This window comes from Perissodus microlepis, chromosome 9, assembly GCF_051167445.1.
Source record: "Perissodus microlepis isolate ML-2025 ecotype Zambia chromosome 9, ASM5116744v1, whole genome shotgun sequence".
Classification (NCBI taxonomy): domain Eukaryota; kingdom Metazoa; phylum Chordata; class Actinopteri; order Cichliformes; family Cichlidae; genus Perissodus; species Perissodus microlepis.
The window spans coordinates 14,310,290-14,324,663 of record NC_140469.1 but is presented as its reverse complement, the minus strand read 5'-3'; the positions used below and the strand labels follow the sequence as shown (position 1 = coordinate 14,324,663).

At 39.0% G+C, this 14,374-nt stretch overlaps 1 protein-coding gene across 1 annotated transcript in view; it reads left to right on the top strand.

Annotated features, from left to right (window-relative positions):
* LOC146380209 (rab effector MyRIP-like) overlaps positions 1 to 14,374 on the top strand; it is a 125,862-nt gene that overhangs the window by 331 nt on the left and 111,157 nt on the right. Inside the window, exon 2 of the mRNA XM_084939139.1 lies at positions 7,363 to 7,569. Coding sequence (XP_084795265.1) covers positions 7,460 to 7,569 — 110 coding nt within the window. The 5' untranslated portion in view covers positions 7,363 to 7,459. The remainder of the gene's footprint in view (positions 1 to 7,362; positions 7,570 to 14,374) is intronic.

Sequence of the window (14,374 nt, the reverse complement as noted above, 5' to 3'; positions counted from 1 at the left end):
CATCATGCGATCGCAGCTAACGTGGCAGCCCGAGTGAGATGAGTATAGGTGCTGGTTTTAAATGAGGGGAAAAAATGCGGTATTTTTAGCCTGCGAGGTGCAGGTGAATTTGCATCATCACAAGTGCTGGAAACTAAAAGCACGTCCAGGCAACGCACGGCGTGACTCATCTCTTTAAATTGAGAAACTAAGACGCTTCGGATTAATCAGAGTAAGCCATCAAAAAACAACTAAAGTCACATTTTTGAGTCTGAGCCACTGCAAGAAGGAAAAAAACTTTAATCCCCAGGAATGTAAGCTGGAAAAATCCTTACTTGGCTGCTACTCTGAGTTTGGTGTGCAGGTACAGGGAGCTGTTTCTCAGTGCAGCTGTTTGTGTTGCTTTGTTGTTATTGTGGTGCTGATCGTCAGCTGTTGAAAGTAACACTTGGGGACACCTGGGTCACTTGGGCGACACTCCCCCAAATATTTAATGAATGAGTCTGCTATTCTGAGGCGTTCATTCAAAGAAAAATGAAGATCACCCAGCAAAAAATCACACTTAGTGCTCATGTTACAGTAGTTCTCAACACTTAGTCACATCCACAATTACCCAGGCAGATTTAATCAGCACCTGTTTTTATTTTAACACTTCACGGTTAATGACTTGTGTTGTGTGTCTTCACGGTCTGATCTCCGCAGCCTCTTGTCTTGCTCTGCATAAAGTGGTAATTGGCCTGTTAGTGATAGATGTGACACAGCAGGTAGATGTCAAACAGGGACGAGTGATCGAGAGCTCAGTGGGGATTTTAATGCTCCCACGGTCTTGATGTTAGAAAATTATTTGGCAGAGTTAACATTTGGTGCCATATTGACCATGCATGGCTGCTTTGGACCAGCTGAGCCGTGGGAAAACAGGCCATGCTTTTTAAGCCTTCTCTTTCCTTTTATTTTGGTTGATTATGTTCATAGAAAGTAGAAACAAGATGGTTTTTTATGCAGCAGTAAAATCACAGAAGTTACCAGTAAAATAAAATTCAAATATTCCCGTGACAGTGAGCCAGCATGCGTTGTACCAGGACCGGGGGACTGAAGCAGGTTAATTGAATTTACACAGCTTTAATTTTCCTAGTTTATCTACTTTGGCATAGATAGAGTTTATAAATGGCAACAATGGAAATAGTAGAAAAATGATAGAAAGGTCAAATATGATGTAGTTAATATTGCTTTTTGTCAGTGTTGCTGCATTCGCTGCTCCCAAAGTGGCATGTAGTGTTAATGTGGGGTGAGTCGTTACTTAACCAGCTAACGTCCTTAATCTTAATTACCCTCTTGTCTGTGGTTTATATTGCATTTCCTTTGTGTCAAATTATTGCATTTATGCCATCCTATCATTATATCACAGATAATCTCTCCCCAAAGGAGGTTTGTTTTGTTTGTGAAGAGTCATGTTTTAATATAAAAAGTGATGGCATTTTATTGGCATTGAAGATTGATACTATACCCAGATGTGTAATGCAGTAGACTAACTTTGTTAGTTTTTACAACATTACGTTAATGATTTACTTGTTCCTGTCCCATTACTTTTGTGTTACTCTGCAACATGGCCCGAGATGCATTGTCTCACAATTACCAGTTAACAATAAAAGGCTGAGGCTATATGCCCACACACAGACACAAATCCCTATCCAAATGAGGACACGTACACTCTTTTAAATGTACGGGTTCTGACTACAGCGTTGGTGATGCTATTGTAGAAACTGAGGCTACAGTACTACAAGCCTGACTGTTTATCATGGTTGCCTCTCTGGGTTTGGCATTGCATTGCAAGCTCTTCACTCGTAGCTTTGTGTTAAAGTTCCCTTGCTGATGATTGCAAAGAGTCAATGTTCCCTTTTAGTGCAGTAAAAATGGAAGCAGTTTTTATCTTTCCACTCCTCAAAAGTTGTAGACTGCTCTACTATTTTTATCTTCCCTGCAAATTAACTGAAATCAGCTGATTGTAGCACAAGGGCTCAGGAAAAGTGCACATTTGATGATTTCTTTCTTTTTCCCCATCATTCAGATAGTTGAAGAACTCATGCAACACAAGTAACAACTTAATTGTTTGAATTTAGCACCATAATGGCTCATATGTACTGAGTTATATGCATTTTGTTTCTCCAAGTGTTTCTAATACCAATTCTGCCGTTGCCTTATACGCTTCTCTTTCCATTGTAGATTTGAGGTTGAATCGATATTCTCACAAATTCATCTCTAATGACAGATCTGGTCATGTGGAGCTGTTTAAAATGTTGTTTTGACATGCAGGATTCACTGTATCTGTCCTAAACTAAATCTGGTGCCACAGTTTTTATTGCTTCTCTTTTCTCTCTCTTGGCAACTCTTGATGTCATCTTGACGGATAGTGGTCATATCCCAGGTAGCAAAAACACCTTGAACACGTCTGTTTCTGCTCGCACGTGGCTGTAAGAAGACAAATGAGCAAAGTTATACACTGAGAAAACAGTGAGCTGTCACTCTAAAGTTTCAAGCACAGTGTAAGACAATTTCCAGCTCATATTCCCATTCAAAGCTGCATCACACACACAAACTGACTGATCTGCAAAGTCAGTCCGCTGCATTTACCTTCTGTCCAAAAAGTAATTTCAATGAAGTCATCCTCAATGCACTTACCTCAAGCTGTCACAAAAAGCTGATGCAATGGAGAGTGTCTAAAACAAGCAGTTCATTTAGCGCTTGGCTGCACCTGCCCTTTTAGCGCTCCAGCAGGGCCTTGTCCTCAGCTCGCCCCTCCTCTGCTGACTCTCCGAGGTGACAGACAGCAGCAGCAGAGCCAAGTGCTTTGCAGCACGGTGCAGGATGAGTCGTTTTTCTGCATGCTCCTGTTTATTTAGGATGATCTAGCATCTGCGTGTCTGCAGTTTTCTTAAAGAAATGATTGATGCAGATGGCGTGTCTTGGTGAAAATGCAGGAAAATAGAGGGGTTGTATTCTGTTCTCCTGAGAGATGCATCAGTGTGACCTATTTTCTGTCTGAAGTGATTCTCGGTGCCCTCAGAGTATCAGCCTGAACATGTTTGCTCTAGTAATCTGACAATATTACACTGGTGCACCCCATTGTTGTGTCAGTCAAAATGTGACACTAGTAACAAATCCTGTATTTTTGTGACTTTGAACAGAAAGAGAAGCCTCAGAGTGGATGCAGTTATGGTATAACATCAATATTCAATATTTTTATAATAAAGTTTTACAATGTCTTTAATGGTTTCAAACACAGAAAGATGCTATCATTCATAAATTACCTTTACTAAACTATGTATTTTTTCTAGTCACCTGACTGTCTGTTGTGTATTAGGTAATTGTATTATTTTGGCTCAAATGATGTATTTTACAGATAAAATGTATATGTTTCTCAATCAAATAACCCACCCAGGTTTCTAACAGCGGATTTTACCTGGACAGATAAGGGACCAAGGGGAAACTTAATGTTTGGATGCAGCTTGTCTGAATTCATGATAAGAGTTTCTGTTTTATCTGACTTTAATTTAATAAATCCACATATCAGTGTCATACTATCAGGCAGACAGACTGTGAGGTTGAGAAGAGGTTAGTAAATTTAACTGGGAGGTAGAGCTGTGCCTCATCGTCATAGCAGTGTAACAAAATATTATTTCTCTGTGTAATGTGTAAAGCAAGGATGTTTTCAGTGCTGCAGCGTTAGTCACCTGTTTCTGACTAATTTCCGCCATCAACATCAACCAACCACATGCAACTACTCAATAATCAGCTGGGGAATATACATTTTTTCCAAGCAACTGGCAGTTAGCATGGAATAACCACCAGTCGCTCGGGACTGCCAGTAGGCCCGTGTGACTATAGCTTAAAGGATTGGCTGAAGCCAGTGTTGAGCTACCTTAAACCTGTGTTTCATGTGAAGTCAGCAGGGCTTGGCGGCTTTGGTTGCAAAAACAAATTAAACTGGAGGAAAGGAATAAAAGAAAATTGCCTTACTTTTATCCTAATAATTGCAATTTTTGTCTAAATTGCAAGTTTTTAGTATTATTTGATACAATATGGTATTTGCTGGTGTTCAAACCAGGTTTGGGTTATGGGTAGCTACTCTATAACTAACAAGCTACTGTTTCAGTGTGCCTGTAGAGTTGGATCTGCTGTATTTATGATAATGTGCTTATTATGAATCATGCCATTATAGTGACTGTATTCAATTAAGCCTATATGAAACAGGACCTCTGATTTCTGCAGATGAAGTGTTAGATGTTTGGCACTACATAGTGTGATCGCTATTAGTTTAAAGGCAGCTTTAACCTCAGAAATTCCCCCTTGTGGGACTAATAAAGGTATCTTATCTTATCTTAAGAAGTAAAAACATGCAGATCATGTTTATTCAGTTCAGTATCCCATCTTCACTGAGAACACTGAACGGATTGTGGACCTTTGAACCACTAAGACAGTTTTGTGTTGGTGAATGCAGGTTTTTCGTTTTGTCTTTTCATCTGTGTGCACCACACCTGTGGTATTGACTTTGGTTTGTTAGTGATGCTGCAGATTAGTGACTCTACTCCGTGTGGGAAGCCTAAATTTGAGACATAATATGCACATGTTTGTGTGCATGCATGAATTGCATGTTGTTGGAAATTATCAGTGAAAGTAATAATGAACTGAATGTGTGTTTGCAGCCATCAAGTATATGCATCACTAAGCTTCAGATGCAGACACTCTCACGCATAAATGCTGCTTCATCCCTGTCCTTGACACCACTCACTATAAAAAGAAGGCCTAATAATTGCCTTCCTTTGTGGCTATACACTAATGGCCATATAATTGTAGTGTATTCATCTTCTCTATGCATCAAAAGTAACGTGGATGCAAGAAAAATAACTTGTCCTAATAAGCCACTGTTGCTGCTGTAATTTGTTCCATAGATTATAGATTGATATTCCAGCTGCTAATTTAAGCAGTAAACATGGTTTAATGCAGAATTGAGATCAGCATAATTAGTTTTCAGGTGAGAAAGTGTGTTTTTCCCGAATTTCTCAACTAGATGTGAAGAAATGCAAAGTTAGTAAGACACTGGGCACAGCAGTAACCTCATTATTGGGAAATATGCTATGTTTTCTGTTGAAACAGTGTTTCAGTATTTGTTACTGCTCCGATCAAGTAGTAAAGTCAAGCAGGGTAAGAACTGTGTGTGTATATATCATTTTATTGTGACATCACTCAGTGGTGATTTTTCTCTTCTGTAACAATCATTATTTTGTACTGAAGACTATTTCAAAGTTATTGAGACCACAAATTCATGTGAAGAAAAATGCAGAAGCGGGAATTAAGTCAATAGAAAAGCAGTGTCATTTTTCTGATAGACTTCAGTGTAGTCTGTTTTTTTCTTTTTAGCAGCCAAGCAGTCACCCCCTGCTGGTGATTAGAAAGATTGCAGGTTTAAGGTGGTTCAGACTGGGCTTTACTTTTCCATCTTTCATATACAGTCTGTGGTTAAAGTTTTAAAATCAGAGAAAGAAGACAAATGCAGGTAAAAAAACATCCTTTCTAGAGATTTTTTTTGTTTTGTTTCACCTCCCAGAAAAACAAAAAGTGAATGCCAGCCATATGATGAGTACCATTCGTACTTTTAGGCACCTGCTGGCACGTGTAACTCTAAGTGTGACTATTTTAATATCTTGAGTGGAAAAAGAAGTGTGATTCTGATAGACTGGAAAGCCTTTACAGAGGTCTTTCTTCACAGTGGCTGAATGAAAGCAGTGGTAATGTGACAGTGTGCTTACTCTGTGTGATAATAGAATTTTGAGACAGAGATTTTACTGGGGTTTATTTATTTTTTGGGCCACCGTGCTGATAATGTGAAAATTCAATTTGTCAATTGTGTATGTTCACATTTGCCTTTTGGGATCAGGTAGATTACAATTAAACATTACAAACCTATTAACAAACTTAAACTGAGACTGTTGTACATAAACCAAGTATGACTGGCTCAGTTTTATTTTCAGAAAGTTTAACAGTGTGTTGGGGTGAGCCAGGTCCTGAAGTGACTGGAGGAATGAGTAAGAAGCAGGACTGAAAGGGAGATGTGCTGTCAATAAAGCTATTGGTCCAATAATAGAATGGACATAATTGTCTGGTCTTCTGAGTCATAGCTCTCATCATAGCTCTCTTCACTGGCAGTGCTCACCCATCTTGTTTAGGCTCTGTTGTTAATGTTCTCCTCCTGTCCATCTCCTCATCTGTCTTTGCTTCTCTTTCTGTGCTGTCATTACTGTTTTGGTCTTGTTTTTTTGCTGTTGTTTTTTAAAGGCAACCCCTCTATGTCTCCGTGGTTCTATTTTTACTTCACCATATGTACTAATATGCTAGTTCATGCACCATTCGTAGAAATAAAATCATTGCAAGACATTTTATTTTTCAGATAATGACATAAAAAAATACTTCAGATGGTCAAGAGGGCCAGTTCAGTGACTACAATCAACCGAGGCGAAACTTAACAGATGGCTGTCGACTACAGCCGCCTGTTCTGGCATCCGCCTATCAGTCAAAGGGGCACCCGCTTCTAAAAATGATAACTTTAATCCTTAACGCTGTTTAAATGTGTGAATTCTACATTTTATTTGTAAATATAAAATATTATATATTATCATAATATAAAATATTATGGTATGAAAGGAAAAATTAGCTAGAGTGACCAGATTTCTTTTAAGCATGTTTACTTCAGCTCTGAAAATGGGCAGTTTAACATGGGAATCTGTGAAAGCCTCAAGTGGAGAGAAGAGGAACTGCAGTTTTGCAGCTTCCAAGGAAGATGCTTGGCTTATCAATAGAGTCTTAGCCAACATAGACTTCTATATTTCTATTTATGTTTAACCAAAAAGGTATAATCAATTCCACAGCTACTGTATTAGACAGGATTCATGGATGGCAGTATAGCACATCACATTGTTTCATAGTCTAGAAATATCCAGGAACTATACAAATGTTTTTAGAAGATTTTGAATACATTTGCTTGACATTAAATGTTCCCATAAGTTCAAAAATATATATTTTTTGCTTCCAGTGCTAGTTTATGTAACAGTATTCTGAATGGTCCCAGAATGTGTGAAGAGGATGCTTTCAAGACACTCGATATTCACTTTTCAGCCGAGGTTCATCCTGCTGGCAAAGCAACCTGTGACTCAAAAGTTATCCACAAGTCATACAAGGAAAGTTACACAGTCATTTTCACTGTAAGATGAGCATCATTCGGTGTTAAATTACTAAAATCCACTCGGACATACTCACACAGCATATAAAAGTGAATTTATTTAAAAAACGCACAATCCATTTTTATTTTTCTATCCGTTTGTCTTGTTCCAGGGTTGTCCCAGCCTCGGCCCCCAGAGCAGCGGTTCCTGTGCCTCTCCACCTCTTTGACTAGCAGCAGCAGCAGCTCGGTGTGGCGAGGGCAGGAACAATGGGCCGAAAGCTGGACCTGTCAGGCCTGACGGACGGCGAGGCTGAGCACGTCTTGAAGGTGGTCCAGCGGGACATGAAACTGCGAAAAAAGGAGGAGGACAGGCTGAGGTGAGATTGGAATTTTATATTCAGTGCCTATTTTTTATTTTGAGTATTTTTAGCACATTTGACAAGTACAGGGTGATGTGACAGGAACTGATGCAAGGCAATGTCATTCGCGTCTACAGCTGGCTCTTACCAAATCTCCTTTCTGCAACCTGCTTCTTTACTAGTATATTTCTTGTGCAATAAAATGTTTACAAAGTATATAAAAATTACATTTACTGTCTGCAAAACTAAATCTCTGAATGGTGCAATAACAGCTTGGCAACAGTGACTAGGCACAGCAGGTACATACGCCTGACTCTCAAGGACATTCAGGAGACTCGACAACAAAGACGCCCACATATGTTGAGACTATGTATTACATAGTTCTAATGTCTACTCCTTAAAAGGGTGTCTTTGTACACATTCTTCAGGTCTACAGTTTGTCAGCATCTGTACAGCTCATTTACTCTAGGAAGGGTATGTATATATGTTATCCATTTCACCAGAAATGAAAGGAAAGAGGCTCTTTAGGCCTTGGATTAATGTGCGACTTCAGACACTTTATCAAATCGAGATGCTAATCTGATTTAGACAGAAAACCTTTTACCACATAAAGTTTACAATACTCTGCAAGCTAAAATGAGGTACATAGAAAGTTATGCCTACATGTTGCGGACTGTGACGATGTACAGCCTAAATAATGAGACCAGTGATTAAAAACTGCTGATCTGGGTGAAATTAAGATTTTGTGTTGAAATGAATGACCTGCTTTCCTTTTCTGGGTAAAGACCCAATGTTTCAAAAATGAATGCATGTACCAGTTACTGAACGGGCCACTGTAATGACTGTGAATTAAACTGGGTGCTATGCTACAATGGAAAGCCTCTTAGGCATGGCTTTTGTAAAGTAAAGCAGTCAAATAAAGCAGCAGTAAAATAGCTCTTCTTCCACACAAAACGATCCCTGTGAGCGTCACCCAACCCAATCAGAGATTTCATCAGATGATGGACCAGGTTATGTGTTCAGTATAAGTTACAACAGTGATTTTAAAAAGTACTGTTTTCATGACACAGAAAATTCCAACTGTAAGTTCAACATAGTTCTCAAATGCCAATCATCTTGCTTCCTAGTACACCTGTCACATGTGACTTTAGGCCGTGCAAAGCATGGAGCAAAACTGCAACCACACTTGGTTTTTTCCCAGTAAAACAATGACGAATGTCATATTTTACCACATTAAATCTAGCTTAGTTGTGGCATCAGAAGCCTTGTTTGTATCAGGTGTTTTCCATCATGCTTATCCTCCACCATTAGATCCATATCACAGCAATTTGTCTGATGAGAGTTTATACAGAGTTTATAAATGAAGTAAAGTAGCAAAGTAGTTTTTGTAACTGAGTTTTCAGTTCTGCTGTGGTGTGTAACTCCTTTCATGTTTTCTGCTTACAGGCTGTCAGGTCTGATAGGGTCATTATTTTGGCCCTCTGGTCTTTCTCTCATGTCACATCTTCTTAATTAACAAATGCTAGACCGCTTCCATCCCTTCAGCTCCTTTCCTCCACTAAGAGTGGATTCAGTTTGGCTGTGACAGACATTAATAGGAGGCTGGCCATCAAACATATGCTCGTTTCAGTGTTGTTGTTTCATCGTGACTACAGGAGGAGGTTTGCTATCTAATGCCACCACAAAATCCAGAAAGTTGTTTTTAGCTGTTTTTCAGCTGGAATTTAGTTGAACCCTATAATTTTGAAACGCAAATATTCTCCTCTGACTGCCTCAGCTATTTTGTTGTGGAAATTTGATGTCTTTCTTCAGACTTGAACAGTGAGCCTCAGTGGTTTATTGTTCTTGAGTGAATGCCACAAGTGATTAGGCTCCTTTACTCGGAGCGCTAAACATCTTAGCTGTACTCAGAGGAGCAAAACAAAGTTGCTTCACAAACCAGAATGCAGCCGTCGGTTTGCGCTGCTCGAAACTCTACTTAGTTTCCCAGAATTAGTTTCAGAGCAATGATGCTGCATTCCCAAATTACTAGGCTGTAAAATATTCCCCCATCAGTCTGTCATGAATGAGCTGAAATAAATTATGACTCTCAGGCTGTTATTACTGCTGTTTACAGCAAGGAGATGAGCAGAATATTGATGATGTAATCACAGGGGAATATTTATTAGGCAACAATTCTTTAAAAAAAAGCAAAGCAGATAAAAAATAAAAAAACAAAAATGTTTTTCCAGAGGACGCAAAGTCACAGTTGATGTAAATTTGTCCCCCATGATAAACCTAGATTTAAGGGGTATTTCAGCCCAATTCAAATGAATTGTAGCCTGTAGTGCTATTTGTACATTAAGGTTGTTTTAATTTGTCATTTTTTGGAGTTCTGGGGAGACTGCTGCCGTTGGGGAGTGTTCTTTTCTTTGCTTAAGTTGGTGATGTGTGACACAGCAAATCATTGGTTTCTAATGAGATGATGAATGTGATTCACTTCACCTGCCAGTAGTTTGTGTATAATCAGATTATTGTGTGAAAATTGAGAGCTGTAGTTCTTAAATCTAAAGGAGTGTTTTAGTAAAGTCTACATTTGATCCAGTGACACAGATCTGCAAAAAAGAAAAATTTGCATGTTTTCAGCTGTCAAAATGGTCACCAATGTAATTAAATACAGAGGTACCCCCCTACCCCATTGACCTATAACTGCATTTTAGGCAAAATCTTACTGGAGTAGTAAACAGCAAAGCTCCAAAACAAATGTTTTCTTTCAATAGACCTTCCCACATCTTAAAAACTTGTCTGTTCCAAGGCTGTTCACAGCGTCTCATCTCTTATGAATTTTTAGTATCCGAGTCCAAACCAAGATGAGCCTCGTGGCTTCACGGGGCAAAGTCGACCATCTCATTACAATGCAAAAATGCTACAACTGTGCTTTAATTTTTAGACTGAATACCACTGCTTACATTACCCCTAACATCATCAAGCTTCATCAGCCTGCACATTCAAATGCTTTAGACTCTCTTGAATACTGCCCACGGCTAAATACTGAACAAGGACGTGTTCTTGGTCCATCTCTCTCTTGGGAACTGTTTTGCTTTTTCTTTCCGCCTTCATCTAATAAACAAAAAATATTTGTCTGGTGGTCCTTGCATAGTTTGACTTTATACAGTTCCGAAAAAAGAGAAATCCAAACAAAAGAAAAAAATCTGCATCCTGACCACTACCACGGCCAGTCAAGTTACGGAAGGAAGAAAAAGAAAGAAACCCCATATCCTCTCATTTGCACTGGAAAGTTTTCCGCAGTTTACGAATAGGAATATAACTCTCTCTCCATTTAGATATCATTCACAGCAGGCTCCCTCTGCGGTTTCTTTTTTTAACCATGCATGGCTAACTCTTTTACGATTGATTTATTGTAATTATTTATTTATTTGTGAAGGAAGGCAGCCCTGCAGAGCTTCAGATTAGGCTGGTAAACTTTCCTAGGACACTTTAAGGCTCAGCTGGCTCTTTTAATGCTGAATTTAATTTTCCCTCATGGTGAATAGGGCTGTGCGATATGACCAAAATCTTATATCCCTATATAAGACATCTATCGTCCGATAACGATATAAATCACAAAAATTTAACATTTTTTGTAAATTCTGTGAATCTCGGCTCGACTTGCGTGAAGTGTTTCCAGCTGCGCGTCATGTAGCTGGAGTCGAGTGTTTTAACCGATGCATGAAACTATACATTTTTAGACATAAGTTGTAACAGCCGCCGTTTTCTTTGTGAGTATTTATTACACGGCGTGCTGCGGGGAAAAGCCTGTTCTAACGTTTGAGTCTAAGGTTTGTTTTTTTTTAGCACCTGACGGCTCTTTTTTGCTTCTCATCCGTAAATACTCTGCATACTCTTTCACGTGATTCCGTTTATTTTGAAAAGTCTCAACAGGATTTTGAGCTTTATTGTGAAAGGTTTATGTGGATGTTACGACCCGGCTCTGCTAGGCGACAGCGGACGTAACATAAATGAGCCCAGAGACCAGGGGGTTAGATAAGAAGAAAAACATAAGGTTTATTAACACAACTGAAAACCTAGTGAAACAACTCACAGGCAATAGAGTGATTTTAAACAAACATAACAAACAACTCAAGTAACACTATGGACACCAGTAGAACACTACTCCTCTAAACATCTCACAGGAGGCAACTCAAAACAAAGGCTCAAATGAAGGCCAAAAGGCAAAAGGAGGGACACTCTACACAGTCTGTTCGAATCAACAAGTCCCTCGACGAATGAAGAATCCTCAGCCTTTTATACTCTCAGGTAATGGTAATTGCAGGCAGCTGTGTCATTGGTCTGTCGTACTCAAGGCTCCTGCAGCAGCCAATGGTGTGAGTTGTCTGACAGGTTCTGATCTGCATGAAGTTGGGGCGGGCATAGGTCCGGGCCAGCCAATACCCCGTGAGTCCTGGAGCACTTTGATTTCCATAGAGGAAGGCGGGGCCACCAGAGGCCAGAGGCCGTAACATGGAACATAAAGAAGCGGTCCGATGGTTTTACCGTCTTTGTTGCTAACGACAACGCATAAAAACAGGCGCTTGTCGTCCGTAGTGTGGTTATGTAAAATATAAGAGAAAGAGAGAACTTTACGAAATTAATATAGCCACTACAGTGACCATCAAAATGATGAAAAAATGCTGTAAACGTTTATTTTGCGACACCACGAAACAAACGATAGCGTAAAATGAAAGGATAGATGTTTTTATATCGTCATCGATATATATCGTTATATCTCTGTGAAGGTTCTCAGTCATCCAGGTCATCGTAGTCAAAGGAGCTTGCAAAGAAAAGCGTCTGGACTTCTTTAAGTTACTTGAAGACGTTTCACCTCTCATCCGAGAAGCTTCTTCAGTTCTGAACTGAACTGAACTGAACTGAAGAAGCTTCTCGGATGAGAGGTGAAACGTCTTCAAGTAACTTAAAGAAGTCCAGACGCTTTTCTTTGCAAGCTCCTTTGATATCGTTATATCGAACAGCCCTAATGGTGAATAATAAGAAATATTTGAAACACCTGACTGACTTTACCTGCTGTCTTATACACACTCAGATAAAATAAATGCATTAAAGAAATGGCACAGATAGCTATAAGTTTAGTTAGAGACAAGTGGTGCTGTTCTTTAAATTATTAAAAGTTTTAATGTTGGAAACTGCAGGTAGTCTATGATGTCTCCCGGCTTTACTGCTTTAATATTTTTAAATGAGTGTTTAAAACTATGTTTATTATTAATGGATAACACAATTCAATTTGTTTAGATAGCTACTATTCTGTTGATGCCGAGGTCTGTTTAAGGTATACATATGCTCAATTTCAGTAGTGTGATGAGATGTATTTGTCATATTAAACACCTGGATGTAATTTCATTACATCTGTAACAGCTGTTCACATGGGCTCGGCAATCAACTGTTTAAAATCTGGTGGTCAAAGGGCACTGTGAACTCATGAAAGTCATTTGACCAGAACTCAAGAATTCAGACGATAATGATGACAAGATTTCACATAAATGTCTCAAAGAGAAAAAGTGATTTAACTTCAGGTTCTTACAATATACATATGCTCATGATGTATCTGCATTTTATAATTTGTCATTGCTTTGCAGAAACATCCATATTTGAGTCGTTGTCTACTCTAATACAGCTTTAGATACACTTACTAAAGTTAGACACACTTAATATCTTTTATTGAATTTGCTGAAAGAATTCAGTGCACGCGTTTGTTATGAATATGTGCAGACATGGACTTTAACTGTAAGTTGACTGGCTGGGATATAACAGTGGGGTGCTAATCCTAGTTTCAAATGAAGTTTAAAGACATCTGAGGCCTTCATTAGTAACCCCTGAACCAGCCGTGCAGCTGTGATCTTTAATCTGAAAAATCAAACAAGAACTTAAATGTCATATTTGATTCTGTCTTGTGTGTGTGCTAGCGCTGCTGGTGCTTGACTGACACTTCCTTCCAACTGCTCTTGTTAAACTTTGCTGTTTTTTATAGAGCAAAGCACTTTTTTGAATTACAGTAGGAAAAGAAAAGCTGAACTTCATGAAAATTGGGATGGCTAACTTAAATTTAAATGGCGTACTGGGAAACTTAAATAGAACAAAGCTATTGAAAATGTCATTACTAATACTTGTGCTTATCCTGCAGTGCTGTCACAGTTACATGTTTCAGATAATCAAATTTTAATATTAGATAAAGCTTCAGGGCAGCAGGGTGGTGCAGTGGTTTGCACAGCAAGAAGATCGTGAGTTCAATTCCACCATCATCAGATAGGATCTATAATCAGGTCTGGTTGTAGTTGGTGAAATTGAAGTCAACTTTCCACAAAATGTAGTTTATCACAGTTAATTTATGATTTAACAAACAATCTATGATTATGAAATCATCTAAAAACTGGAAATGTGTTATCTTCGTGAAATATAAAAATGTAATATAAGTTACATGTAAGTAAAAAAATAAGAAATTGGGAAGGGGCAAATACTTTGTCAGCTACCAGCTTTAACTGAGTTCCACACTACAGAGCTGAAATGATATGAAAATAAATCTGTAATAGCTTCTGTTTGCAACCTCACTGGACTGCATCTGAGGGGTGAGGGTGTGCTTCTGTGTGATTCAATTAGAGGGGGTGAGCTGCTCAACCCCTGGCCTCCACCGACTCAGTGGTCATCCAGCTGGAGAGGCTCATTATGTAGCAGCAGGCAGCTCAGGGGAGCATGGGCTTGGATCTACTTAACAAACAGCACAAGCACACCCAAGGGAGACAGATTGGGAAATTATTATAGATAGCAATCCACC